Source organism: Coloeus monedula, assembly GCF_965178545.1.
Source record: "Coloeus monedula genome assembly, chromosome: 19".
NCBI classification, from domain to species: domain Eukaryota; kingdom Metazoa; phylum Chordata; class Aves; order Passeriformes; family Corvidae; genus Coloeus; species Coloeus monedula.
In genome coordinates this window covers 4924415-4952154 of record NC_138799.1, presented here as the reverse complement: position 1 = coordinate 4952154, position 27740 = coordinate 4924415, and the positions used below count along the sequence as shown (strand labels likewise).

At 53.5% G+C, this 27740-nt stretch overlaps 2 protein-coding genes across 4 annotated transcripts in view; one reads left to right on the top strand and one right to left on the bottom strand.

The window, feature by feature from the left end:
* UNK (unk zinc finger) overlaps window positions 1-9920 on the top strand; it is a 44920-nt gene extending 35000 nt beyond the window's left edge. For 2 of the 3 annotated variants that reach the window (XM_082293998.1, XM_082293996.1), the window contains 4 exons: window positions 1420-1608; window positions 4423-4604; window positions 5114-5371; window positions 5751-9920. In XM_082293998.1, the coding sequence (XP_082150124.1) occupies window positions 1420-1608; window positions 4423-4604; window positions 5114-5371; window positions 5751-5906 (785 nt within the window). In that variant the 3' untranslated portion in view covers window positions 5907-9920. The remainder of the gene's footprint in view (window positions 1-1419; window positions 1609-4422; window positions 4605-5113; window positions 5372-5750) is intronic. The other variant, XM_082293997.1, reaches the window with a different exon arrangement.
* A 2587-nt stretch (window positions 9921-12507) lies between these two features.
* UNC13D (unc-13 homolog D) lies at window positions 12508-26025 on the bottom strand (the record flags this gene model as incomplete). The annotated part of the gene is made up of 32 exons (XM_082294174.1): window positions 12508-12623; window positions 12716-12915; window positions 13196-13319; window positions 13917-14037; window positions 14309-14392; window positions 14515-14586; window positions 14661-14766; window positions 14985-15064; window positions 15367-15435; window positions 15608-15814; window positions 16184-16282; window positions 16441-16581; window positions 17163-17283; window positions 17560-17690; window positions 17982-18033; window positions 18268-18365; window positions 18452-18508; window positions 18784-18874; window positions 19142-19266; window positions 19825-19942; window positions 20163-20266; window positions 20505-20597; window positions 20867-20971; window positions 21290-21359; window positions 21569-21637; window positions 22054-22098; window positions 22228-22405; window positions 22489-22555; window positions 22790-22849; window positions 23543-23650; window positions 23903-23935; window positions 25969-26025. The coding sequence occupies 32 exons, from the start codon at window positions 26023-26025 to the stop codon at window positions 12520-12522; spliced, it is 3189 nt and encodes a 1062-aa protein (XP_082150300.1). The 3' UTR covers window positions 12508-12519.
* Window positions 26026-27740: the final 1715 nt, after the last annotated feature.

Genomic DNA, 27740 nt, shown 5'->3' with positions numbered 1-27740 from the left:
TAAAACCAGTCCCAAAATAACATTGGTTAAAACAGCAATTACAACAAACTCTGGCAACCCCTGAGCATCTTTGAAGTGAGAGCTTGCCCTTACTGACTAGCAGAGCTGAGTTATTGCCATTGGGCCCAGGTGTCTTGGGGATGTTTCTTGAGACTGAATGGGTCTTGCCTGATTTTTTTTCTTTTTTTCTTTTTTTTTCTCTTTTTTTCTTTTTTTTTTCGTTTTTTTTTCCTTTTTTTGAATGTGTAAGTAGACTCCAGAAGGCATCTGATGCATTTCAAATCAGGCCAAAGTATAACAATTCTCATCTTAAGCAGAAAACTCTCCCTAGCTGTAACAGGAAACTCACTGACCTGGTAATGCCATCCATCTGTCAGAGTGTCATCATGGTCTGCTGATTTGGTTCCTGTAATGTCTGTCTCATTTTGATACATGGAGGTAGGCTAAGGCCTCTTCTACCTGTCTCTGATGGGTGTCCAGGGAAAAAAAGAAATGTCTCGTAACTTTTTTGAAAGTGGTTGTAGTTTCTGGCTACCCTTGCTGTGTAAAGCAGGTGTTTGAACAGGAGCTAACTCTGGTTGTCTGAAGGTTTCCAAGGGAACTGCACTGCCTGGAGCTGTATCGAGGTAGGAAGGGACCTGTGGAAAGAATATCACTTCCACTTCCCTGCCAAAGATTAGAGCCTGCTGGAGGTTTACTGTCCCTGTCTGCTGCCAGCCCTGCTGCTGCTGCTCCCCACCTGCCGTGCCTTAGGGATCCTGCCCTTCTCCCTCTTCACATCAGGCCTGGGTGTTACCTGGTGACCTTCTAAGGGGGGAGATAGTTGAGGAGAGAGCGGAGCTGAGATCTCCCTAAATCTGTGAGTGGCAGGCAGGACAACCTCTGGTGTAAGGGAAGTTGATGTCTTTTGTGATTAGGCTTTTGTTTATTTGGGGTTTTTTATTACTGGTAGATCCAGGCACTCAGGTATCTGTAACTAGTCACTGATTTTTAGTGGTTGAGATCATGACCTCACCCAGCATGACAGTCTTCTCACTACAGGTTGTTTGGAAGTATTAAAGGCAGAGGCACATGTTTTAGAAGTGAATTTTTCATGACAAAGTATTTCACCAGATACCAAATTCATCTTCTCTAGGCTGACAGGGACTGAGCTCTGCTCAGAAAACCTTTTGTTCCTTTGGCCATTCAAAGAGCAATCCACTGAACTGTGGAGGGCCTTAACCTATGTGGGTCATGGGATGGCAGCTTCAGTGCTCCTCTTAAAGGCTGAGAGGGGAATGAAACCTCAGGAGAAGTGGAGGGAATCCCGAGGGGCTCAGGGAGGAGAAAGGGAACCTAACACCTCCTGCTCTGAACTCCTGCCTGTGCCCACGCCTCGTGGTCATACATAGCCATCCTCTCTGTGTGTTCTTTGTCCAGGTGGGAGTTTGCTGCAAAGTTCTGCTCCTGTAAATATCCCTGGGTCCCTTGGAAGCTCTGCCTCCTTTCACTCCGCCTCTCCTTCTCCACCGGTCAGCCTCTCATCGCATTTCCTCCATCAGCCCCAGGGACACTTAAGCCAGTCAGAAAACACATTCCTGGGGACATCAGCTTCTCATGGATCATTAGGTAAATGCATGGTGTGTGTGTGTGTGTCCCATGTACATGCCTGTCTGTGCCATGTAAGTATTTTCTTTTAAGTTGGCTTTAATTTCAATGTGTTGTTTCACTGCTGCCATGGATCTCTTCTTCCCATGAGAACAGCAACAGGACTAGAAGCTGCTTTACCAAAGTCAGCTAATACCTCATGAACAAGGGAGCAATTCCCTCTACTTCCCATGTTTCTGGGCTGGGGAAAAGGAGCAGATAGGTTAATTGCCTTGCTCTGATGATGCCTTTCAGGAAAAAGAGCTCTGCCTTTTCCAGCCAGCAGTGCTTTTCTGAGACTTCATATAAAACTCAGAGCTGGGTCCTCATCTTGGCTGAGTTTAGGTAGGGATTGCAGTTTGCCCTTGTGACTGCTTGTGGGTCAGATTAGCTTCTGGGACCTCTAGAGCAGGCCTGGACCATCAGAATTTTTTCTCCTGTTTGACACTCCGCCAGTTTTGCAGTGTGGACTTTTTACAAAGTCAGTGTTTCAGTTTTGTCTCCCTCGCTCCTTCCCCTCCTTGAGGGTTTCTTTCATGTATGAGGGAGTAAAGGAAGAGAAATTGCTTTGGAGTTTCAGCTGTATCAGGAAGAAGAGGAGATTTAGCAGACAAATCTATTTTATTATCAAGACACAGGATTACCTTGAGAAATAAAGCTGTTTGGCCTCCAGGCTACAGTGACACCAGTTCTGCTCATTTCTGTTAGTAACAGTAAATATTCATTCTCTCTAGTGATGCTAGACATAAATGCCTCTTCAAATCTGAGATACACTTTAATCTTTAAAATTCAGCTTAACCTAATAAAATGATTACATGCTTGTGTAAGCTGTTTCTGCATGCACTTATCTGTGTAACTGCATCCCTTGTTTGCACAGCCCAAGCCCATGATTTCATGCTTGCCATTGCTGCTTGTTTGGCTTTAACAGCTTTTACAATTACTGTAATAAGAGACATCAGAGGCCATCTCTGCTCTTAATTAGGTTGAGGCTGGCTGTTTGCCCCAGTTTTTGTAAGAAAAGGAAAAATTGCTGTTTCAGAAGAAATGAGTTATATTTATCTTGACTGTGTATTTATACAAATAAAAAGCCAAAAATTGCAGGAAATTCATAAATTCATTTAAATAATTTATTTATAAGAAAAAAAAAAGATATTTTCCATAAATACAACAAATCCTTTGCTGGGGTTTTGAGAAGATATTTGAATAGTTTCTTAGCAGTTGGCAATCATCTGCTCCATGTAACTTGGTGAATGCACGTAACATGTCAAGTGTGTAGTTATCACTGATTTGTATTGAAATTGAGTTAAAAATGCCTAGTTCTGGGCTGGTTTCCACTGTGCTAGGTGCAAAATGTGCAGAGAAGGCATTCCTGACCAAAGGGGCTTGTTACTTCCAATGTGAAATGAGAGCAGCAGGTGGAAAGAGGGGGTTAAAACAAATTACAGGAAGAGCTTGGTCAGCTTTGTGGCAGAATTTGTGGCTTGCCAGCATCCTGCTTAATGCTGGATTCCCATTCAAGAAAACTGAAGTTTAAAAAATAAAATGTGAGTTGGGATTCCATTAAAACTTCTTGCTTTCAACTGAGCACCCTTCAGAGCAGCTGAGATGGATCTGTGGTAAGTGGCCTGAGCCAGCAAAGATCCCTTGCTGCTCTGCTGAGTGAGTTGTTAATGTGCCTAAGCCCCTGGTGAAGACAAGTTACTATTTTTCAGCTGTGTATTTTGTAACTATTTGTGTCTTGGCTACAAGACAAATAATGGGAACTCAGTGGTGCTGGGGTAGACCTCAGTGAGAGGCTGTTGACTCCAGGGCTCGCTTGCAGGCACAGCTTAGCTGCTTGTGAGATCAGAATTATCAGTTGCAACTCGATTTAGGAGTGTTCCCAGCCAGTGGGCATGAAAATGACTCCCACATCAAACTGGAGCAAACTGTTTGGGTAAGAGTCCACACTCTGTCTCAATATTACCTTTTCCTACTAGTTTTCCCCTGAATGCAAAGTGAATTTTAAGTGAAAGCATTTTTGTTATTGAAAGAGTACAAACATTGGACTCTGTGGAAAAATAGCCAGTTTTGTCTACAACTGACACTCTACTTCTTTGTCTCCTAAACCTTGAATTTCTTCCTGAAAAGAGAGTTTATTTGAACATGCTAAAATAGGGAAGTGGCTAATTAGTCTTCTGTGGTGCTGCTCACTAGCTCAGTGCTAGAACTCTGCAGAGGGTGAAGCAGATACAGATACTATTGTCTCTACTTGTTTATAAACAGGATTTTCCAGTTCTGTTCCTTGTGTATGGAAACAGTAATGACTTGGAGCATTTTTTGTGTCACTGTTTGGAAGTGAGGCTCCTTCTCTAAGCCCCACGTTGAGGAGACAAAAGCAGAAGTTTCTCAGGGTGTACTGTGGGATGAAGCACCACCTGGGCTCTGTGAACCAACTCTGGTGGCTGTGCTACACAGAAAAGTGGGGAGGTAGAAGCAGGTCAGGGGTTCTCCTTAAAGAAGGGGGATTCAAGCTGATGGTCAGCTTTGCTGTAAAAGTGATGCTTCTAAAAACAGCCTGATTCAAGAGTTCCTGGGTCCCCCCTGCATCACAAAAGATGAGGCCTAATGGTGTGAAATTTCCCTATAAAGTCCCTCTATGATGGACTCCAGGGTCATGGGGATGAAACTGATTCTTGAGATGAACTTTTTATCCTGTTTACACGTTTTTGAATCCTGGATTTCACAGGGTTAGGGAGGAAATGGGGAAATTGCCAGCACCTGTGACATAACCCTCTCTATTTCCCTGTGAAACAGGTTTAAATGGGATGAACAGCAGCATATGGGAACACTTTGCTTCGGGGAGTTTTTCGCCCAGTACCTCACCTGCATTTCTGTCAGGTCCAGGTGCTGCAGAGCTGGCACGGCTACGACAAGAACTGGATGAAGCCAACGGCACAATAAAGCAGTGGGAAGAGTCTTGGAAACAAGCCAAGCAGGTACTTGGGCAAATCCTGGGATTAGGGAGTGTAAAGGAGTAGGGGGTGTCAGCCTTTCAACAGGCTCCTGGACATGGAGGTGATGGACAGAACTGTAGGTTTTACAGATTCTCAGCATTCTTTCCTCCCCCTTGGAAATCACCAAATCAGTGGGCCTGGTGTGTTCAAGTGCTGGAAGTTCAAGGCCAGGTGTTGTGAAGTGTTTGACAGTCTCTCAGAGCTGCCAGCTGACTTTGATCCATGATAATTTGTCAGTATGCAAAGTTCATCCCCTGAACGGTGTGAGCCAGAAGTGTAGAACCACAGCCCAAGCAGATGGGATATCTGGAATGAGCAGTGCCTTGAAGCAAGGCTCCAAACGTGTTTCAGAATTTGGGAACAGAATTTGGGCAGATTGGTCAGAACTGGCGTGAGGAGTGTATGGAAATTGGTAATTTTTCTGGGTTTCTCTTTGGAGACAGACCAAGTTTTCAGACTGCTTCTTTTACCCTCTTTGTCGGAACTTGCAGGCTTGTGATGCTTGGAAAAAGGAGGCAGAGGAAGCAAATGATCGCGCCAACACAGCTAACATGGAATGTGAACTGGCCCGGGAGCAGAGGGAGGCCTTGGAGCTGCAAGTGAAGAAACTGCAGGAGGAGCTGGAGAGGATCCACACCGGCCAGGACCCGCAGTTCCTGCGCTCCTTCTCTGACCTGGAGACGCTCTCGCTCTCGTCGCTCTACACCCTGCAGAAACAGCTGCGGGCAAACCTGGAGAAAGTGGACAAGGTGAGTGCCAGGGCCTGGCAGGGCAGAGCTCCGCCCTCTCTGCTCCTACAGGTCACAGCTTTTTCCCTTTTCCTCAATAGAGGCAGAAATCAGAAGCCTATCAGAGCACTTCCAGGTAGATGTAACCAAAGTGAGCTCTAGCTGGCTCACAGGAAGATAACTTCATCTTCTTTGTGCCTAAAGTACAGAGTTTAAATCAATCAAAGCAGCTCTGTTGATCCTAAAGGTCCCGAAAGGCATCACGCTGTGCTGCTGCACTTTTGCTTCAGGAGATGAACAGGGTGGACAGCTGCCAAGTCCTCCCTGCCCTTCCCCAAACCGCTCAGCCCTTTGCCGTGCGTGTGACGCTGACGCTGTGCCCTGTCCCCCTCTCTTGCAGGCGGTATTTCAGATGCAGTCAGTGAAATGCCTTAAGTGTCAGGAGGAGAACCGGGTGGTGTTACCGTGCCAACACGCGGTGCTGTGCGAGACGTGCGCCGAGGAGGGCGAGTGCCCCATCTGCCACCCCAACAGGCCCCACTCTCTGCAGTCGTGACCTTGCGAGGACACTCGTTCTGATCATATCCTATAGAACTTTTTAACTTTATACATACGTACATATATATGTATGTGTATATATATATATGTATATATGTGTGTGGATGGGCGTGGCTGTGCACGTGTAGGGACGTGCACACACACGCACATGCACACATGAAAACAGAAAATTAGTTGCAGAGCACTTTTTAATATTTTACATCCCGTATCTAAACTGCCCCTCACCCGTGCCCCACTAATTCTAACTCTTGATGAACTTTGAGAGCTGTTTTTAATACAGATCAAAGGGCCATTTGCAAAGAGTCTGTGTTTCTCCTCTTTTCTATTTAGGTGATAACAAATTTTTGACTATTTCCAGAAGGACTTAGAGTGGGCAAGAGGGGCTTCCACGTGCTTTCCAGAGGAAGAGTTGAGATCACGGGGAGGATCGAGGTGGATTGAAATGACTTGCTCATGCCTTCGGTCCCCCTGCTCTTTCACTGACCCAGCTTGGTTAAAGCCGTCCCCCCTGATGGGAGCTCTGCCAGGCTCCTGCCTGGAGGGCCTCACACTGCCCATCTCTGAATGTGCAGGAACTTTGTCTGTCATTTAATCAGCAAAGTTCACTTTTTAAATTTTTTTACACTCTTTGTATATTTGTATGAAAAGAAGAAAAGAGGGAAAAAAAAAAATTTATATTGGACCTAGAGCAAGCCAAGCCCCAAAATTCAGTGACCAATGTTCACTGCTGATGCAGCCAACATGTTCCAGGTCTGAGCAGCCTTAGAAGTATTGCCCTTGGGTGAGCCAAAGCCCTTTATGAAGGAAATTTGGATGCAGAGGTTAGTTCTCTCCAGGCACCCCTTTGTCTGGTGTCTGTCTAGAGATGTTTTACTGTTTCAGACGAGATTAGTTTTGTTTTAGCCACAGGGACCTGATTCGTAGTCACTGCTGAAGTGCATGAAACAATTCCAGGTAGGCTGAGGACATTTTTGTTGCCTGTGTCAGCAGCTCAAGGATGGTTTGTGGATTGCTGGCTCCAGAAACCCTCATGCTGGAGATGTGTGGTGACAGAAATAGTCCAGCAGGACAGAGAAATGCCACCAGCTCAGACCTGTCCAGCAGCTGAGCTTTCCTGTGACTTTCCTTACCAGCGTGTCCATTGGATTTTTACATCAGGTGGATTGCAGTAACCTGCTGGGATCTCAACCAAAAGGCCACTCGGTTGACTAAACATTTTTATTTTGCACAGGGATGCTCCTGTGCTGCCCCTCCGTGACCTGGAAAAGCACTGGAACTTCCAGCAGCCCACTATTGTAGGAAAACTGAATTTTTACCAGAGCCTCTCAGAAAGCTTCGTATTTAATACAAACACATAATTAGGTTTGCTTCCATAATTCCACCTTTCCTCTCCATGGAAGGGGTTAATATGCATTCCCAGATGATCTCTTAAGTGCAGCTCTGTGTAGTTCTTTTTTATGTTTTCCCATTAACTTGTTTTTGGGTTTTTTGGTAAAAATGCTTTTTTTCCATGTGTATTTTATTGTAACTAGCATCAGGTTTTTTAATTTTTTTTTAATGGAGAGACACTGTTGAGTGACTATTGTGGCTATGTTGTTTGGTTATAGCCTTTGAATGTCTGTGCCATGGGGCAGCACATCTGCCTTGGTCTGATCTTAAGGAAAGACCTTTTATTAAAATACGTGAACATTTCTCTTTTTTTTTTAGGAAAAATAAAAAAAAAAAAATTAAAAGTGGGGGGGGGAGGAGGAGGAAAAAGCCCAATTAAGAGAAAAAAAATTTACTAAAAAGTTTTTTTGTAACTAACTTAAATCATAGGAAATAAACTCTTAAATCAGGTCTTTAATATTTATAAGCAGCAGAGCTGATCAGCCCGTTTTTGGCTATGGTTTGTAACACTTTTTATGAGCGTGGGGGTTTCTCTGCTCCTCTGCCTCCCCAGGGGCTGCTCAGGGGTGATGCTGCCTTTTGCCAACCCTCTTTTTCCAGATCTGTCCAGCACCAGCTCCGTGATTCCAACAGGGAATCCCTCCTCATGGAACTTGTCCCCTGAGGGCAGCCTGGGCTGTCTCCATGGGACTTCAGTCACGGGGTGATGCAGGACTTGGGGGGGTTAAGGGGAAAGAGTTGATTGCCCCCAATTTCCATGGGGTACAAGGAAAAATTCCAGGCCAGAGAAAATGTGTTTTCCCCTTTTGAGTAAAACAGTTTCTCTGTTTTAAAACTTACACTGAAGGACCAAAGAATTCAGAATTTCACCTGTTTGTGGCCCTTACATTTTAACTTTCCATTGCCACACTGCACTCATGGCAGAGCAGCCTGAAGGAATTAGCACTAGACCCGTCCCTTGCCCCCACCCAACCTCTCTCAGCACTCTCTTTGCACAAGCACATAGACTTTCTCACTTTCCTCTGGTTCTTGAAGAAACACTTCCTAAATTTAGGTTTCTATCAATTTGTTTGCTGCTTTTAAAAAAAGGAGAGGAATATTGAAATGTGAATTTATTTTCTTAAGCATCAGATGGAAAAGAGAACTTCATCTTTGCATATTTTGTGAATGTTCTGGGGGGCCACTTAAAGACAATTTCCAAACCAAATGAGGTAGGAGCAGGGGGAAGGAGCAGCATTCCTGACCCACTCCAGCAGTTGTTGCTGCCTGCTCCAGGCAGGAAGGACAAACCATAATCACAGCACTGCAGTTAAGGCTTAAGAGTCTGTGATCAGCTTTTGTGTGGTGTAAAAAGAGCTGAAATAAACCTGGTGCTAATAAGTGCAGCCCCTGTCACGTACTGTCAGGCTTCCTTCTGAAGCAGGAACTCCCTTTACAGGACACACAGTAACACAGCAGAGCTGAGGGGGCTTCAAAACAAAAGTGGGGTCCACGAGGTTCCTTGGGGAGCAGCCCAGCTGAACAGCCCTGACCACATCTGGGTCCTGCCTCCTCACACAGACTCCTTAGTGGATAATGACATTTTCCTCCCCAGATTTTTGGGAGCTTCAGAAGCGCTGGCCTCAGTGACGAATTGGGCAGGTCAGACCCTTCGGAGCTGAGAGCTGGGAGAAGGGAGTTGTGGTTGTGTTGTGAGACCACAGCATCCTAAAGGTCAATAAACTTCTACATTATTACGGAAAACCAACCTAGAAGCAGATGGCTTGGGACAGCACTACCCTGGGTAGATGCAGAGCAACAAGCAGGGCCAGAGCTGTAGGTGAGAGCCAGGAGCTGAAGGATTTTAGCATTTTGGGCTAACAGGACCACTTTGAGCTCCTCTCCAGCTTTAGGTGCCGTAGCCATGTGCTCGCTGTGGCACGGGAGGGACCCGGGCAAGGGCCGGAGCTGGAGCACATTTCCTTAAGCAGATCCCACCCCTGGGGGTCACTGCAGCCGATCCCCTGCCGAAGGGTTTTACACTTTGTACATCTCTGAAGCTGAACCTGAGCCACTTGCAAGGCTTGTGCAGCTGAGACAATGAAGAGAATTCCTTACCCTGGGAGGAAGCCCGTAACACTGAATGGACTCAGTCATCCCTTGCTGTTCCACCAGCCTCCGAACCTCCTCTCTTCCTCCTTTTCCCCTATCTGAGAAGGAAGAATATTACCAGTGTTTTCCTCCAGAATTATTATAATCCTTGGAGTGATGGCCAACAGCAAAATAGATGTTACTGATGTAAAACCTAGTATTTTAAAGGTGAAGTATTCCTGCAAAGTAGTGACTGCATCGGAGAGATTTCTGGGGCTTCCCCACTCCGTAGCTTCCAATGTTAAAACAAAATAAATACAGTATACGTTTTAAAAAAATAATAATAATACACACTGCAGTATTTCTGGTGGCAATTCTTGCCCAGTCCCTTCCCTGCTTTCCCCAGGAGGAAGGGCACTGGGCAGAGGCGCCCCTAGTCCGTGTAGAAGTTGGCAGAATGGTGATCAGTGGTGTAAAACGTGTTGTTGATTCCATGTATAGAACTGTGATTTCAGCTGTCGTTCTCTCGTACTCTGTAAATATGTGTTTTGGCTGTCGGAAACCTGGTTTAGACTCTTTTCTTGGCAGAGTGAATTTGCATGTGGGGCTGGAAAGAAAGAACTCAATCTGTGTCACAGTTTCCAAGGGCAGGATGGATTTTTTTTTTTCTTTTTGGTTTTTTTTTTTAGAGGACAATAAATTTTTATTTTTTTGCTAAGAAAAAAAAAATACAAACTGAAGCGGTGTGTGCGTGTGTGTGTGCGCATGCGTGCCCGGGTGGATGTGCAGCCCCAGGCTCTGCTCTGGGGTTTGGGGAGGGTGGAGAAATCTGGCCTGTGGACCCCTTGAAACAACAGATCTGTTGCAAATTTTGCCTTTCACACAACCAAAAATGATTTCTCTCTGAGCTCCCCTTCCTTTTTGGAAGGTTGCAATTCACTTTTCTGATGGAGGTGTGGTGGAAGAGGGGGAACATCGATGCAATGTGGTTAAGGTGGGGCAGAGACCCCTTTGGAAGTGGCAAATCCAAAACTTTCTCACGCAAATTCTTGGTCTGGATGTGGATTTATGTTCTGGCAGAGCCAGGCTGGGCAGAGGTGAGCTGTGCCAGCTCAGTGGGTACAAACAGTGTTTGTGTGTTGGCACCCAAAAGAGCACACCTGGCTTGTGGATCGAGTAATTACCTGTTAATTTTGGTCTAATTAACGCTTCAAAGGTGCATCAACCACTTCCCATTAGTCCAATCACAACAATAATCTGAATGGGCCCATTTGTATTGCAGAGTATTGGTAACACAATAAAATCAGTAGGTGTAAGTGCCAGCCCCTTCCCTCTTGTGTTCCAGCTATCCACCTGTGTCGGGTTCTTCACCAGGACGAGGAGGATGATGGGGATTTCTTCCTCTTCCTTGGTCTTGCATTTACTAGCAGCTGGTTTTGTGTGCTTCAAGCCTTATTTTTTAATGCTTGGGCCATTCTGCTCCGTGGGGTTAGTTGTGCTCTGATTGATTAAGGTTTATTAGTCCTTCTCTGTAAAGGGTGGGATTTCTTTTAGGGTGGGAAAAGAGCCACACAACTGCCTGGAGCTGGGCAAAAATGAAGCAAAAACACCCTGAATGATACAGTGCAAACAACCTCAAAAGAGAGGTCAGCCTGTGCCACCTCCTCCCTGTGACACACCTGGCTGCTGGCAGCCCAGGGCAGGGTAGAGCACAGTGGTTTTTAAACAAACAGCTGAAAATGAGCTGAGACCATCTTCAAACCTCCAGCCTCGTGCAGTAAACCTTGTAATAAAATGGGGGCTGCCAGCAGGGGCCAGCTCCAGATGGGCTGCAGGGTGCAGGCACAGGGTGCTGGACCTGGCTGAAATGACATCCTGGGACAGCATCTCCACAATCCCAGACCCAGATTTGGGATATTATTTCTCTGCACTGAAACATAAGCCAGCAAATAGCTTCCTTGGGAGCCAGCAGCGCCTTAATCCCTCCTGCTGTGGGCTCTGTCACACAGATACCAAAGGAGCTTTTTTCTTTTCCCACCCCCACATCCAGGATTTGACCTGAGCTGACCCGGCGGCTGCTCTGCCCTCCGAGGGCACAGCTGGTGCTCAGGCACCCGGGAGGGGGATGCTTTTAATTCCCTGGTCCCTGGCAGCTCGCAGGGACCTGCTGCAGCTCAAACACAGCCACCTCCGTACAGGGTGGGGGTAGAGGGAGCTCCAGGTGTATAATTAGTACTAATTGCAGCAAAAAAAAGCTCAAAAAAACCCAACAAATTGTTAAAATCACCTGCCCTGCCAGGCATTTTTGCTGTCACACTGGGTCACCCCACATGGATGCACCCTGCAGAGCTTCTCACCACTTCCAGAGGGACCCAGGTCCCTGGCACAGGCTGGGGGTGATGCCAGGGATCTTCGTCCCATGTCTGGGCTGTCAGCTGCCCAAAATGTCTCCTGCTTTGGCTGCTAGGGCTGTGATACTCTTTATTGCTGCCCAGGCTCCAGCAGGATCCCAGGCTTCCAGAAGGTCGATAAAAGTGGTGGTAAAATAAAAAAAAAAACCAAACAGACACAAAAGCGATGCACATTTTTAAAAAAGGAGAAATTCAGCACCTCCAATGCCATGTCCCACCCCACTGTGCTGCTGCTCCCAGCACAGGGCCACTGCCCCAAAGCACAGACTCAGCCCACGCATCAGCTTTGTGGCTTTTCATTTAAAATAAGAGGCTTATCCACAAGTAAATGAGGGGAAAAAGAAATTTAAAAATTAAAAAAAAAAAAAAATGAAGGCTGGTTTGGCCATGGCTGTCCCCAGCCTGAATCAGTCGTGTTGCAGACAGGAAGGGTGGGGACACAGCCAGGAGATGCGGCACTGGCAGTGACAAGCTCCAGAGGGATGGACAGGGACAGCCACACTTCCACATCCCTCGTGTAGTGTTACTAATCCAGGCAGGCCAAGAAATCCCCTCAAATCCAGCTGTCCCCCCTCCACGGCTCACGGGAGCATTGCTGCCCGAAGGTGGGGGTGAGACGGGTGCGGTGGGGCGGGCACAGGGACCCCTCTGTCCCCACACTCCCTGCAGATGTTCTGGCTCCAACACCACAGAAGTCCCGTGGTCCCGCTGGCCTTTCAGGGCCATCTTCCTGGCCCTCCCTCACTCCCTCTCCTTGGACTGCTTGGCTCGCTGCTTGCGGAGCTTAGCGAAGGCCTGAGCCTCTTTGTCCCTTTTCCTGGACTCCAGCAGCTGCAGGATCTCATCTGCCGGAGAAGAGGGGAGTGATGGTGGGAGATGCTCCCCACAGCCCCCTCCCCACGCTGCAGGGCCTCAGCCCGGCTGTGGCACCGCGTACCCGTGGGCTTGGGGTGGGTGAGGGGGAGCCGGGTCTGGGGCACCCGTCCCATGTCAGCCTCCTCGGTGTCGAGGCCGGGCAGGTGGCACAGGGGGAAGAAGGCTTCGCCCTCCAGGTCGTTGGCCCCCAGCACGTCGTAGTCAAACACGGTCAGCAGCAGACAGGCCCCCTCCTGCCGACACTTCTCGGGGGGGATCAAGCTGCAGGGGCACGGCAGGCTGGGGATCATCACATCCCACCCCCTCGGTCCCAAAATTCAACCTTCCATGCTCCACACTGACCCAAACCCCTCAAAACTCAGGGCCCCAGCACAGCCCCGCACCCTCCCCGGTGTTTGGGGGGACCCCACTGGGGTGCAGGGGGTTAAATCCCTGGACAGGGCGCAGTTCCTGGAGCAGCAGCCCCATGGCAGAGGCTCTGTTGAAGCCTGAGGGGCTGTGGGGACTGGGGGGCCCCTGGTGGGCGTCAGCCCCTACATACAAGTCGAAGGCTTCATCGAAGAGGGGGTGCAGCTCGTTCTTCTTGCACTGGGTGGTCCGGGCCACCACCTCGGGGAACTCGTGCCGGGGCTCCAGCGTGAGCTGGACGAAGGGGTCGCTGGAGCCTGGTGGGGTGCAGACATCAGCCCCTTCCCCATGCCCCTCTGCTCCGGGATGAACCCGGCCGGGGAGGCTTGGACACACTGGGGTGGCTGCAGGAGGGGGTCAGGGAACTGTCACCACAACCCCCAGCCCGGCCCGGGCTCCTGGAGGGTGCGGGAATCGCCCTAACCCTGCCCGCACAGCGATCGGCCGCGGGTGGCCGCAGGAGGAGTGACCTCTCCTGGAGATCTCCCCGAACGGCAGCCGGACCGCGAGCAGGTCCCTGCTCATGGGGCTTTTTATCCGCGACTGCTTTGCACGATGAAGAAAAGCCGCCTGCCCTGGCTGCTGGCCGGTGGGATGTGGGTACTGTGTCCTGCCTGGTCCTGCCTGCCACATCCCACTGGACCACCCCGGACCAGTGCAATAACCCCCCTTTTCCCCCAAATCCACCTCCTTGGGTAAAGAAAGAAATCGAGAGAGAGTACAAGCACTGCCAGCACCTCTCCTGACTGGGGCATTCCAGGGACCAAGGACAGGGGATCCCGGGGCAGTGGGGCTCCCCTGCCCACCCACGGGGGTCCTGGGACAGTGGGGCTCCCCTGCCCACCCACACCCACCGTTGGAGTCCAGCGGGATGAGGTTGGTGGCGTTGAGCACTTCCACATGGAGTTTCTGCTCCAAAGGCCGGTACAGAGCTTTGATGGTCACGGCCCCGTACTTCTCTGAGCTGGTGTCCAGCTGGAAAGTGGGGTACAGGGATAAGGGTGCTGTCCTTCATCCTCATCATGGAGGGGAGGCACAGGGTCTGGCAGAGGCTGAGCAGGAATTTTGGGGTACCCAGGGTTTGCTGGAATCCTCTGGATGCAACTGAGCTCACTCCTCTCAATACTGTGGCAAAACCTGCCCCAACAGCCCCAGGACTGGGAGGAAATTCCACATTTCCACAGGCAGGGCCTGTGAGCAAGGGTGGGATGTGGGAAGAGGTTGGGAGCACCATCCAGACTCCTACCTGCTGCTGGATCCTGTTGCTGAAGTATTTCTGGATGAGTTTGCGGCTGCTGGCGGAGCAGAGGGCCAGGTGAGTCTCCAGTGTCTGTGGGGAGGGTAAGAGGTGATGGTCAAGCACACAGACAGGTCCACAGCCTGGGGATGTCCTCCCTGGCAACCCTCCCTCCCAAAGGAACCTATGGGGACTCCCCATCCCCATCTCCATACCTGGAAGGTTGCAGTGTGGAGGGTCTCCAGCGGCAGCCCACAGCCCTCGGCGTGGAAGCACAGCTCCAGGCTCTGGGGACAAGGATGCTCTCAGCCACCAACCAAACCCCTGTCCCTGCCAGGGACCCCCTGCTTCCCCTTGGTACCTTCAGGGCACAGAACAGCCTCTGGTAGTGCTGGACCGAGGGCACCTGCGGCCCCCCTGCTGCTGAGAGTACGGACAGGGTGTGGTGCCACAGGAGAGTGAGGAGGCTGCAGGGGAGAGGGAGGCTGTGAGCAGGATCCAGGGGGTGGGCTGGGGAGATGGTCTTCAGCTGAAGGGCTTTGCAAAGCCCCAGCAGAAAGTGCCTCATCCTGCCAGCCCTGAAGTGGGATGGCCCCAAGCCACACGGAGCTGAGGGGATGCTCCTGCCCGAGGGATGGTGACACTGGTGGCCTCTGCCACAGTGCATCCCAAGTGCCCTGGTCACCTTTTGAAGTTCTCCTGGACCAGATGCTCATTGAGGTACTGCAGCTCCGACTCCAGGAACTTCATGAGCGGGATGATGGACTGCAGCAAGAGGAGAGGGGCATTGGGGAGGGCAGGGGGGCTGTGTCCAGCAGGGCACAGCAGGCTAGGGAGGATCCCAGAGGGGGTCCTTCCCACAGAACATGGGCAGGCTGTGCCTGGTCTGGTCCTGCTGCAGACACAGGCATCAAGAGAAGCATGTGGAGGTCTGGGCCCCATCACTGGTGTGTCCTGTGCCCCAGGCGTGGTCAGGGAGCAGCGATGGAGGGTGACAGAGGCCTCCACCAAGCAAGAAAAGACTGCCCAAAAAAGATGGTCCAGGAGGGGCTGGACCAGATACTTACATCCTCAGGCTTCTGGGTGTCACTGGAAGATGAGAGCTCCTGGATGTGCCTGGCAATGCCCTTTTCCAGCTGCCAGGGAGAAATGCAGGAAGAGACTTGGACCTTGCCCTCTGCATCAGCCTCCCCATGCCCAGCTCCATCTTGTCTCCATCCCAGGAGCATTATGGGCTTCAGGACACCTTGGGTGAAACTGCTCTGCACCAGGTGAAAGCCAAGGGGGGGTCAAGTGGCAGGTGGTCACCTTGGTGGCCAGGGCTTGCACCACGTCCCGGACCTCATGGTCCAGGCAGGCCACGGTGCTGTTGAGCTGGTTGTGCAGAGCGTTCTGGATCTGCTGTGGGTCGATGACGCCCCTCATGCGCTGCTCCAGCTGGGCCCAGTCCAGCTGTGACGGCAGCTTCAGCATCAGCAGCCGGAGCTGCTCGATGTTGTTCACCACGATGCAGAGCTGGGGGAGGTGGGTCTGCTTCAGGGTGTCCATACTCCCTGAAGCATCCCGCATCCCATCCCCAGTGCGATCTCCACCACTATTGCCATTCCTATCTCCATCCCCATCCTCATCCCTAGTCCATCTCCATCACTATCTCCATCCTCATTTTCACCCTCACCTGTGTCCCCATCCCCATTCCGCTCCCCCTGCTCACACCATTTCCCTCCTGATTTTCCAGGATTATGGCTTTTGATGGCCAACTGGTCCCTGTGGAACCCAAACTGGGGATGTCAGCTGGGTTCTCAGCAGCTCAGCTCCCTCTCTGCCCAGAAACCAGGGCCAAATCCTGCCTTTCCTGGAGAAACCAGGACAGGTTGCAATACCAACCTTGTTGGCCGCCTCGCCCTCGTTCCGCTCGCTCAGCGACAGAGCCTCAGCCCTCTCCTTGATGAGCTTGCAGTACATCAGGGAGATCTTGCACATGTCCTGCAGGACAGAGAGGAAACCAACGGGACTGAACCAGGCAACACAGGGACCACCATGGGCTCAGGGAACCACATCACTGGGGGGTACTGGCTCCTTCAAGGAGACACGTCTCCAAGAGGAGGAGGAAACTCCAGGTGCTGGTGCCCAGGTGTACAAACCTCCAGAAGATTGACCATGATCATGAAGGCTTTGTCAGGGTCTGGCCAGTTGAGCTGCTGCCAGGTCGTCACGATCTGGGCATAGCAGGTGGACAGGTCAACAGTGGATGTGCTGTGCTTTTGGTACCCGCAAGGCTTCAGCTGAGGGGCAGAGAAGGCAAACACAGCTCGTACAGAGAGATGCCATCCCAGGGAGCAGAGCTGCTTCTTTACTTTGGGGCTCTCTGGCCCACCATCAGCTCCTTATATCCCAACATCACCACACAACCACTTTGGAGAGTGGAGGAGATGAGGATGGACAGAGCAGTATGAGCTCCCTGCTTCCCTCCATAACCAACCCAGCTTTGCTGGACCCCACTGAAGAGCAGGGAGAGGAGCCTGTGGCCTCATGGCTGCCTTCTCTTCTCTCTTCCCAGAGGTTGGAAGCAAAGGGGATTCTCACAGCATGGCCCAAATGCAGGGTCCTCAGCTCACACGGGCTGCCAGGGAGCAGCGAGGGAACGGACACAGGGACATTGTGTGGGGCCAGGGTGAGTGGGATCATCTGGCCCAGGGGACCACACACTTTGTCATGTCATTTGGGAGAGGAACCAGGAGCTCCTGGGCTGCCAGAGGCACCTATGTGGTGGTCTCAGTGCTGTGAGCCAGGCACAGCAGTGAGGCATGGAGGACAGCTGGAGTGTCCCCAAAGGGAGGAGGGAGACTTCTCCTCCCCACGTTACCTGGTCCATCTGGATGGCTTTCTGAGCCCTCTCTAGCGTGGTGGTGTAGGCCTTCTGCAGCCACAGGGGCAAAGCTTCCTCAAACCACTGGTGGAAATTGCTCAGAGCCAGAGGTCCATCCCTAGGGATGAAGGCACCGGCTTCTCCAACCGCACAGCAGTGGCACGGGGCCGTCACCCCTCCTGCTCTCACATCACTCCTCCTGCTCTCACACCAACCCCACTCAGAGATGAGCCCAAAACTCTCCTGGTGATGCTCCCATTGACACCAGACACCAACAGCCTGCTCTGCCTGGGGTGCAATTAGTGAGGTAGGTGTGTGGGAAGGATCTGGAGATCCTCTCAGTTAACTGCTCGATCCCTCCCTTTCGCGCCTCCCCTCTCCTGGGCTTGGATACCTCCTTGAGAGGGAGTCCTTCATCTCATAGAGCTCCTGCAGCTTCCTGTAGAGATCAAAGAGGCTCTCAGCTGTGGGTCTGGACATGCTGCTGTCCACCTTGTGCAGCTGCTCCTGGACATGCTCCGCAACCTGAATGGGAGCAAGGGCAGGGGGGACACAGTGAGGTCCAGCCAGGAAGGCTCCTTCTGGAGTCAGGGTCAGCTCAGGGGACTCCTATTCCTTTTGGGTGGCATTTCAGAAGATCTGTCGGGTCAAATAGTCACCATCATCACTCTATGGGTGCACAGGGAGAGACAGGCAGTTTCCCTTGCTCCCTTTCCAGGATTGCAACAAGCAGTTGCCTCCTGAAGAGTGGCCAAAAACCTCAGCCTGTCTTTAGACCTTAGTCCCTCGAGGGCAGAGCAGCCCAGGCTTGCTCACCAGGCTCTCCAGCTCCAGGTAGGCAATGGAGAAGATATTCAGCTTCAGGTTGCTGCAAGAGAGAAACGTGGAGTCAGGAGCCTGCCAACCCCAGCCCAGCAAAGGCAGCCCAGCAAACCCTGCCGGGTCACGTCTTGGGTGAGGACAGCACAGCTCTAAGGGGCAGAGATGGAACCAAAGATCCCATCTGGGGAGCCCAAAGGCCAAGGAATGAGGCATCAAAGTGCTCTGTCACTCTTGACCCCAGGGAAGGTGGATGGGGGCGAGATCAAGCACTGAAACCTACGTGCTGAACAATTTATTCCAGATCTTTTGGCACTGCTTGAGATCTTCTATCACCTCCAGAAGGAGCTTGGACAAGGCTTTGCTATTCTCCTCTATGCTCTGCAAAGGAAGGAACAGCTTGTTTTGGATGCTCAGACATTTTGAGGTGACTTTATCGTGTCAGAGAGACAGAGGTGGGAACTGACCTTCACCATGGGCTTGAGGTGCTGCTTCTGCATGTGAAACCACTCCGTGGTGCCTGACTGCAAGAGAGGAGTCCTGGTGGGATGGCAGGGAAGCAGGAGGAGCAAAGCCAGCTCTGTCACCCCCTTCACTCTCCCTGTCCCCTGGGTGGGGTGAGGACCTGTGGTGGGAACCACAGGCTGGGGCCACCAGGTTGAAGAGGGGCTGGTATTTCCCACACCATGGTGATCCGTGTGGATTTGCTGAGCTGTGGGCATTGGGCAGGGGATGGAAGGGAAGGGAGACCCAGAGGGTCCCACCCTGCTGGGGCTGGGGTGGGCGAGACCCCCAGTACCTTCAGAGCTGTGGAGACCATCTGGGGAAGGTCAGGGCTGGGTGTGCAGAGCTCACGGAAAGCTTTTGTTTTGCACATCTGAACCAGGACCCTACAAAGTGAGAACCTCGAGTGAAACCCAGCACCTGCCATCAGAAACAAACACCTCTCCCCTGGAGAGACAGCCCAAACAGACTTCCCCTCCCAGTGACATTCCCCACAGGGAGCCCAGGCTGAGGGATGGGACAGGACAAGTGTCACAGCAGCCTAGACGGGGGAGGAAGGGCTCACACTGGTTTTGCTCAGGCTCCGGGGCTGGGCCATTACAGTGGCCAAGCCACAGGGCCCCACACACAGCTGGCACCAGTGCCCAACTCACCGCAGCAGGGACTGCAGCCTCTCCGTGGACCTCGGCACGGAGAGGGGGAAAATGATGCGGAACCTACGGATGAGGGAGACCCCGTAGGTCAGCAAGGACTGGAAGGACTCGGCCAGCTCTGCTTTCTGAGGAGAAGAAAGGAAACATGCACTGTCCTCCTCAGTGACAGGGAGATGCTGGCAGGACCATGGCACCACAGTGGAGGGAGCTGGTGCTCCCGTTCCTTTCCAGCCTGCTCCAGGAATGGGAGAAAACCCCTGATGTCTCTGGTAGCTTCTCCCTGGAGGGGCTGAACTGAGCTTTGTGCTTAAACCTCATTGCTATGCATGGAAAATTCAGTGTCTCAGCAGGGTGCAGGGATGCTCTGGGAAAACAGGCTGGGAGAAGCAGAAATTGGGTCATATTTGAGTTTTGCAGGGGGTTGGGATTGACCTGATGGCAGGGATGGAGGAGGAGGATGTCAGTGCAAAGGGTAAGGGGTTCTCCACAGAAAGGGGGAGCAAAGCACTGGGAAATGCCCTGCAGACACCCTGGCACCCCTGTACCCCACAACCTCCTGCCCTTCCTGGAACACTGGGAGTCAAAGAGCCCCAGGAGCTCCTGGGAGGAGAGGCTCAGGGTTGGGTGCCTGGGGCACCTTCCCCTGATCTCTGACCCCGCACGTGGTGCTGGAGCCCCCTCACCTGCTCTGGCCTCAGGCGCTCCCGCACCCACTGGTACTCGATGCTGGTGATCTGGTGGAGCAGGCAGCTGCTGTTGAACTCCAGGCTCTGGTAGAGTTTGCTGTAGGCCAGCCACTGCCTGGGGAGGAAGGAGGGCTTGGCTGAGCCCCTGGGGCTGGGGGGCACCAGGGGCCAGCCACAGCCACAGCTGGGATCACAGGGGCAGCACCCAGCTGTCCTGGGGGCAACACCTGAGCTCACGGGACACACCAGCTATGGCCAGATGGTCCCAGGGAAGGCTCTGGGGCCCTTGAACCCCCAGGTGCAGCACTGGGGCTCCCTGGGTGTGGGGTACTCACGCCATGTCCTGGTGGAAGTCGGAGAGGTCCTTCTGTGTGGCGTGCAGGTACAGCACGGTGCTGGCGTGGCTGCTCAGCTCCCCGTCCCAGGAGGTGCTGCCGGCCTGCTGGGGGGAAAGGGGGAGGGGAATGTGTCCTGGAGCAAGACAGGATGAGCGAGGAGGGGGACAGGCACCATGGTGGGGTGTATTTGCAGGAATGAGAGCCCCAGAAGGATGCCTGGCACCATCCTGACCCTCATTCCCATCACACAAGTGTCAGGGTGTGGGCTGCAAAGGAAGCTCTCCCCCAGTCCAGCTGCTGGAGGGCTGCTTCTGGTGCTGGTACCAGCACTGGTGGTACCTGGTGCTGGAGGATCTCGTAGGACACCAGCTGCTGCAGGAGGTGGCGGTGGACGGTGTAGCTTGGCTGTGTCCGGCTGCTCGTGGTGGCCCTCTGGAAAGAGACAAGGCAGAGAGAACCATCACCTGCCTGGACACACAGGGATGCTGTCACAGTGAGGACACAGCACCCAAAAAGTGAGCCTGGAGAGCCAAGGGCTGCAGGTGCACCAGGAGCAGGGTCTGGGGAGGGTCCAGCTCATGCAGACCCTGGTGCTGGCACCTCTGCTCCTGGGGCAGGCCCCAGACAAGCCCCAAGGGCCAGGCAGCTGTCCCATCCTGCCCAGGCAATGGGAAAGGACCCCTCTTCCCATTCCATCCCACCTTCTTGTGAGTCAGTAGGAACTGCAGGTGACAGTGTCCCCGGTCGGGATAAGTCTCTGTCCGTGGCTCCAGCTGGTACCAATGGTCATTCCAGCAGTGCAGGTCCTGGGGGCACAGAGGGACAAGGGGGAAGCCGTGGGCAGCCTTCCCAGGAGAAGGATCTCATTCAAAGACCATGGGATCTTCATCCCACTGCGTTCATGGAGCAGGAAGATTGGATTAAAAATACAGGATATACAGTGACTGAGCGTGTTGGAATGACTGTGGCACAGTGAGGGACCTGACATCACTTCGTGGCTCTGAGACGGGATCCGGGCTGTGCTGGGTGCTGCCACAGGGCTGGGATCCTGCCCGGATCCCGGGAGGTTGAACTGGCGCCTGGGGAGCCCCTTGGAGGAGGGGATGCACTCACTGGGCGCTCACCTTCAGGCGCACCACCACGTTCCCCAGGAAATCGTCCTGCCCTTTGTCTTTGCGAGCGTCTTTGAAGATCCTGAAAGGCACAGACAAAGGAGGGGGTGGGAAGGTGTCCTGCAGCTGTGACCCGGCCGTGCTCGGAATGGAGAAGGGTGACACAGACCTGCCACCCCACCTCCCTCCCTCCCTCCTTCCTTCCAAAGGCGATTTTTAAAATCCAGCAGGCAAATGAGCATTTTCCACCCCCTCTTTCCTCAGCAGCCTTGGGGCCACACCGGCACCAACCTTTTGAGGCCGTGGAGGTCCGTCAGCTCCCCCAGCTTGTGCCGCATCGACTCCACCACGTCTGAATCCCTGCGAGGACGGGAGGCAAAACCCACCGCGGGGAAAGGGGGAGACCCAGATGGTGGAAAACAAAGCAGGGAGTAGCAATGACGGTGGAGAAGGGAAAGTACAGGAGCAGGGAAGTGTCAGGATTGAGGACACCCCAAAACCCAGCCCAAATCTGCGAGCGCGTGGCTTCTCTCCATAAATTAAACCAGGGCTTAGGACCAGCCCTGCCTGGGCACAGCCAGCCTGGGTTTTCTCTGCTGGCACAGGTCACATCCTGCACTGAGCACTGCTCCACAGAAAGTGATGGGGAAAGGGGTCCCCAGCTGCCTTCTGGGCCTTTAAAAGGGTGCAGGTTGAAGGAACACCCCAGGGATTCTCCCAGGAGGCAGAACACCCTCGGGGCAGGGTCCCGGGGTCACTGGGATGCTGTCACTCACCACATGTCCAGGTGGAAGCTGGCTGTCTCCGCATCTTTAAACTCCCTGCAAGGCACCAGGGGATGCTGTTACTCGAGTAACATACCAGTGGTGAACCCTCCATCCACACCCAAGAGCCCCGGCCTCCCCCTGCACCCCCCCGGAGAGCAGAGCCAAGGGGTGGGGCTGGATTACAGGATGAACGTCTCGTTCCACACCGGGCTGAGGGTCTGGTTTATGACTTGGGTGCGATGGATTTGGTCTTCGGGGATGAGGTCTTTGACCACAGCCTTCATCCTCTTCTTGTGGTCAGGGTGGGCTGGTTCCTGGCTCCTGACCTCGATGCCCAGCAGGCAGTAGGGGTCACTGAGCCCTGCGAGGGCGGAGGAATGGGAATTCCACTCGGGAGCAGCAGCTGCCCCTCTTCCCACAGGACACCCACCCGTCTCCGCTTACCGCTGACGTCTTTACCCAAAATCCCCTTGGCTTCCTTCACAGTGGCTTTCAGGCAGTAAATGGGGCTCTGGAAAAATGAAGAAATAGCTATTAATGTGTGGGGTCACCAACCCTGTGAGGAAGGATCAACCCTGCCAGGAAGGAACAACCCTGCAAGGAAGGATGGGGCTCGAGCAGGACCATGCCATCAGCTCCCACCCAAGCAGTGACAACCCCAGGGCACCCCAAATCACAATCACAGGGGCTCAGAGGCACTGCAGCCACCCAGCACCACCCCAGCTGCATACTGGGGACACTGTACCTCCAGCTCCATGACCTTCTGCATGATGACACTGTGCTCCTCTGTGTCCATGCCAAAAGCCTGTGTGGATATCGGGGCTGCTGATGGATGCTGCCCTGTTAACAGGGGCTGGAGAGCAGCCAGGGGCTTCCTGCTGCTCCCTGGGAGCCAGCTGCAGCCCGAGGGGAGAGGAGAGCAGCAAAGAGCCCAGCAGGAAGGCTGGGGACCAGCTGAAAGCCCTTGAGGGAGAGCCTTCTTCCCACCATCCCCAGCCTAAGATAAACACTTCTCCCCAGGGCTAACATTTCCCAGCCACAGGCTGCTCCCAGCCCTCCAGCTGGATGCTGCTGCTGCATCTTTTATGGTGCTTGTTAAGAGCTCCCTCTGAGTGACCCTGTAGGGCCCAGAGGAATGATTATTGTCTCCAAACAACCAGAGAGAAAGTGTGTGTGTGGAGTCAGGGCAAGTTCTGAGCAGGTGGGATGGGACACTTCCACATCCTGGCTCCTGGAGCCTCTGGTCAAGCCCAAGCCCCTGGCACATGGAAAGCACAACCTTATTCAGCTTTAATATTCTCAAGTTTGCAAGTGAAAGTTTGTTATTCAGCCTCCTGAGAATTTTGTGGTCTCTTGTGAACCACCAGAGTAAATCAAAGCCCATTTAAAAACCCACTGAGTGAGCTTGGGGCATAACAGACCCCCACCATCCCCTGTAGCTGGGAGGATGGATGTGTCAGGGGACAGGTTTTGGGGACCCTGTCAGGAAGGGACACACCTTCTGCACGTAGGAGTAGAGCTCCTGGGAGTCCCCGATGTGCTGCTGCTCGGGCTTGCCCAGGCGGTGCCGGATGGTGTAGAGAACCTCCTCGTAGAGCAGGGCCAGCTGTGGGGGGACAGTGCTGGCACCTCGTGTGGGGACAGCCAGTGGGGACGCGCTCCATGCATCCCCCAGGATCAGCAGACTTCCTCTTTACAGCTCCCTGAGCTCCTGGCACCCCCTGCATCCAGCTCTGCCCGCCCACACCGGCTGTCCCTGGGGAGCATCTCCAGGAGCTGAGCCATGTCCTCAGGCCCCTGCAGCACTGCACCCCCTCCAGCACCACCAAGGGAGACCACAGCAGGGCCACGCTCGTACCTCATCCTTGGAGAACCGGTGGGACAGATCCATCTGGGGAGAGAAGAGAAGCAGAGAGGTTTCCCATCACGAGCGTGGTTTGAGGAGGAAATCGCGGCCGGACAGGGCAGGGCAGCCAGGACGGGGTGGCTTCACCCACAGCACATGAGGGTGGGATGTCCCAAAGGATGCTGTGACACCCCACAGCCGAGGGGAATCAGCCACCAGCAGGGCAGCACGGGGGGCTTCCCCCCCAGCCCCATTAATTGAGGAGGGGGCTGCAAGGGTGGCAACAGCAGCTTGGGGTTACCCCCAGGAGGCTTTAAAAGCCAACCACCCACCTCTCACCCCCTAGAGATGCTCATTCCAGCAGCACCAGGCTGGAGAGCAAAGCAGCTGAGGCACAGGGCAGGGGGCCAGAGCAGAGTGAGGAGCTCCAGGCTGGGCAGGGAGATGCCAAAAGCCATCAGGATTTGGTGCACTGCTGCAAATCTCTGAAAGCTGCAAGGGTGCACTGCTCATTGCCCACGTGAAGGGTGACCAGCAACAGCACTGACTTTCCAAACAAGAATTAAATCCAAGCGGTGACACCACCAGAGGAAGGGGACCAGTGTCCCCGTGCCATCTGCTACTGGTCCTGGCACTGGAGCCTCTGGGAATACAAGGGGTGACACCAAAAAATGTAACAGAAGTTTTTAAAATGAGTTTGGGCTTTTCTGGGCTGAGAGGCATTTGCAGAGCATGGTCCCAGCACCTGCTCATCCAGGGCTGGTGGGGATGGATGGATGGACAAGTCCTACCTGTGGGTCAGCCCAGGCCCCAAAGTGACCTTAGGATACCCCTAACAGAAAAAAATAAACCAACCCTGAGCTTGAACATTAACATTTGCTTATGGCAAATCTAGGGCTGGCATAATCCCCCGGCCATCTGGACTGAATTCAACCCTTCCGGCCCTGGCAAGTTTAACCCTTGAGCTGCTTCTCTCCCACCTGCCTCCACATCCCTCCTTGTACCCACTGGTGAGTGCTGGGGGCAGCAGCCCCTGTGAAAGGGAAACCTGTTGCACTCAGGAGGGTCCCAGCCTGCCCCTGCCCAGGGACCATCCACCTTCTGCTGCTGTTGGCACTGTCCTGCCTGTGCCAAGGCACGGAGGACATGGCCCCATCCCAAATCCTTCAGCATCCCCACGGTCAGCACTGCCCCATAGCAAGGTCACAAGTACAGAGGGGACAGAAAAAGGACTTTATTTCTCTGCTGCTGTTATTTATCAGCAGGACACGAGCATCTGCTCCTTGCCCAGCAATGGGGCAGCACAGGAGGGCAGGGGGAGGAATCCCTGCTGGTTTTGGGAGCAGCTCCCTGCTGTTCCCTTCTGCCCCCGGACACGCCGTGGGATCTGCTCCATGCTCCCATGTGCACATGGGACTGGTTAAGCTAAAGCTGAGCTGAGCCACCAGGACATGTTTACTGCTGCTAATCCCCATGCCAAGAACCCAGCTCAAATCCAGGAGTGTTGCTTAAATCCGGGTCTAGATACAGCCACTGGCATCAGCCCACCCCAGCAGCTGCAGCAGCGAGGGCTGCAGGGACAGGGGTGCTCGAGAGGGAGGACAAGATCATCCCAGGAGTCCAGCATGGGGGACTGTGCCCTCGTGCTCCCAGCAGAGCTGTGGGTCCCATCTCATGGGAACAGACACAGGGACACAGAGGAAGTGCGTCAGGTTGGGATGGCCCAGAGCAAGGCTTGGGGGAGCTGCTGGCAGCAGAGAGGCCAGAGGGGCTGGGAGGGGGCTGGGAAGCCATAGCCAAGCTAAGAGGGGACCCTCAGTGGGGGCACAGAGCTGCAGCTGACCCCGTACTCACCCTGGGGTGCACATTTACATGGATATGGTACCCCCATCCCTTGGTGACCCTGGCAAAGCATCACACCCAGGACGTGGCCTCGGCCCCTTTTCTCTCATTCCCCTTTTACAGCCTCAGCACCCAGCGCTGCCCCCCGGGTCCCCTGGGCACAGCCACCCTGACCCTGCCTGGTGCCTTCGCACCCCAAACACTCTCCCCAGCCCCCCGGGCTCAGAGCCACCTACCTCGGGGCTCTCCTCCCCGGGGAGGGTCCCCTGGGGGCTCCCACCAGCGCGATCCATCTCAGGGGGAGGCTGAGCGTGGGGCAGGGCTGCAGCTCTGCCTGAAGCTGTGGCCTCCCTCGCTTGCTCAGAGGAGGAAACCACAGACCTTATCACGGCGTGGCCATTTTAGCAAAGCGGAAACGTGCTCAGGGCTCCTTCCAGAGCACCCCAGGGACGCAGGCGCCCCGGCATCCCCACAGCATGGGGACTGTGTGGCACACATGGGCTGGGGGCAAAAGGAAGGTGTCACATCCAGTCCCTGCTATTGCTTATGAGCCTGGAATTGGGAGTAAGTGGAGAGAAATAGTCCTGAGAAGGCTAAGGCCAGCAGGGGAAGGGGAGATGGAGAGGATTGGTGGAGGCAACAAGAAGGATCTGGGCTCCGAGGTGTCTTTCAGATCCATCGTGCCTTGAGAGTGCCTTGAGAGCACAGACAGGGACCTTGCAGAAAGCAGGGGGTGTCTTCAGCCCCGGGGGGTGGAGGGGATTTGAAACCCCATGCAAAAGCTGCAGGGTGAGAAGTCCTTGCAACACCCAGGAGCGTTGCACAAGGTTGGGCTGAGAACAGATGCAGTAAAGAGCCAAAAACAGCACCGAGAAAGGGCCTGTGACCTTTTCCCCAAACGGGCTGTCCAGAAAGAGCTACTGAGAAAAAAAAGCAGCAAGAAATGAAGTTGAAAATTTGTTCTTTACTGTCAGCTTTCATTCTTGCAAACACTTTATCTGATTGGAACCTGCCAGGCAGTTGCCTGTCACAGACCGGCAGCCGTGCCCTCCCCTTGCAGATCCCTATCAGGATGCTCTCACTGATAACAAACTGGGTGGGGGAAGGCCTGGCTGGGCATCAGGAGATGGCATGGGGAAGAGCCAGCTTGCTCCTGGGTGTCTGTTGTGCCTACAGACACAGCTGAGAGCAGCCTGGGCTTTGGAGGAGCTCTTGAGCTGCACAAGCATTTGCTGCTCAGCGGCCGGACCCACAGGCCGGGGAAGGACAAGGATGACAGCCCATGCTCAGTGTCACTGCTGGGGTTTGGTGTCCCTGCCGGGGCTGCTGAGGAGCCACAGGCCCTGTGCTGTGTTCCCAGCCTCTTTCTGTCCCCTGGAAGGTTCAAAGGCCATAAAAAAGATGCTTCAGCTGTAACACAGGCAGCAGTGGCTCCACACTGGGATCAGTGGTACTGTGCAGGCACTCAGGGATTTGTGCTGAATCCAAACAGGAAACCATGACCATGGAAACTGCACTGGAAAGTTTGTCTCCTTAACAGCAGGGAAGGAGTCAGAGTCCATCAGCACAGAGACCCAGAGCACACTGGCTCCAAGCAGGGCTGCAGGAGGATGCTGGCAGCAGAATCCCTGCGAGAGGAGGAGGGCAGGCAGCCAGGCCCTTCCAGCCTTGCACTCATCCAGTCCTTCAGTTGAGGCAGGTTAGTTTAGGACCTTCCCTTTGCCCTGGAACCCTGTAAGAGCAGGTGATAACGGCAAAAGGGTTCCCTGAGGTTGCAGGACCAGGAGATGGACAAAGGGCTGAGAGCACAGGCAGGGGGTTGATGTGGGGGGCAGATTTTCTTTATCCAGGTCAGCCAGTACAGGACTGGGGCCAAGAGGGGCTGCACAACATAAACACAGTGAATTGCCAGGGCAGAGGGATGCCAAGATAATCTACAGAAAAATAATCCAGAGATACAGTGAGACACCAAAAAGCTGAAATCCACTCCTGCGATCTGTCAGCCTTG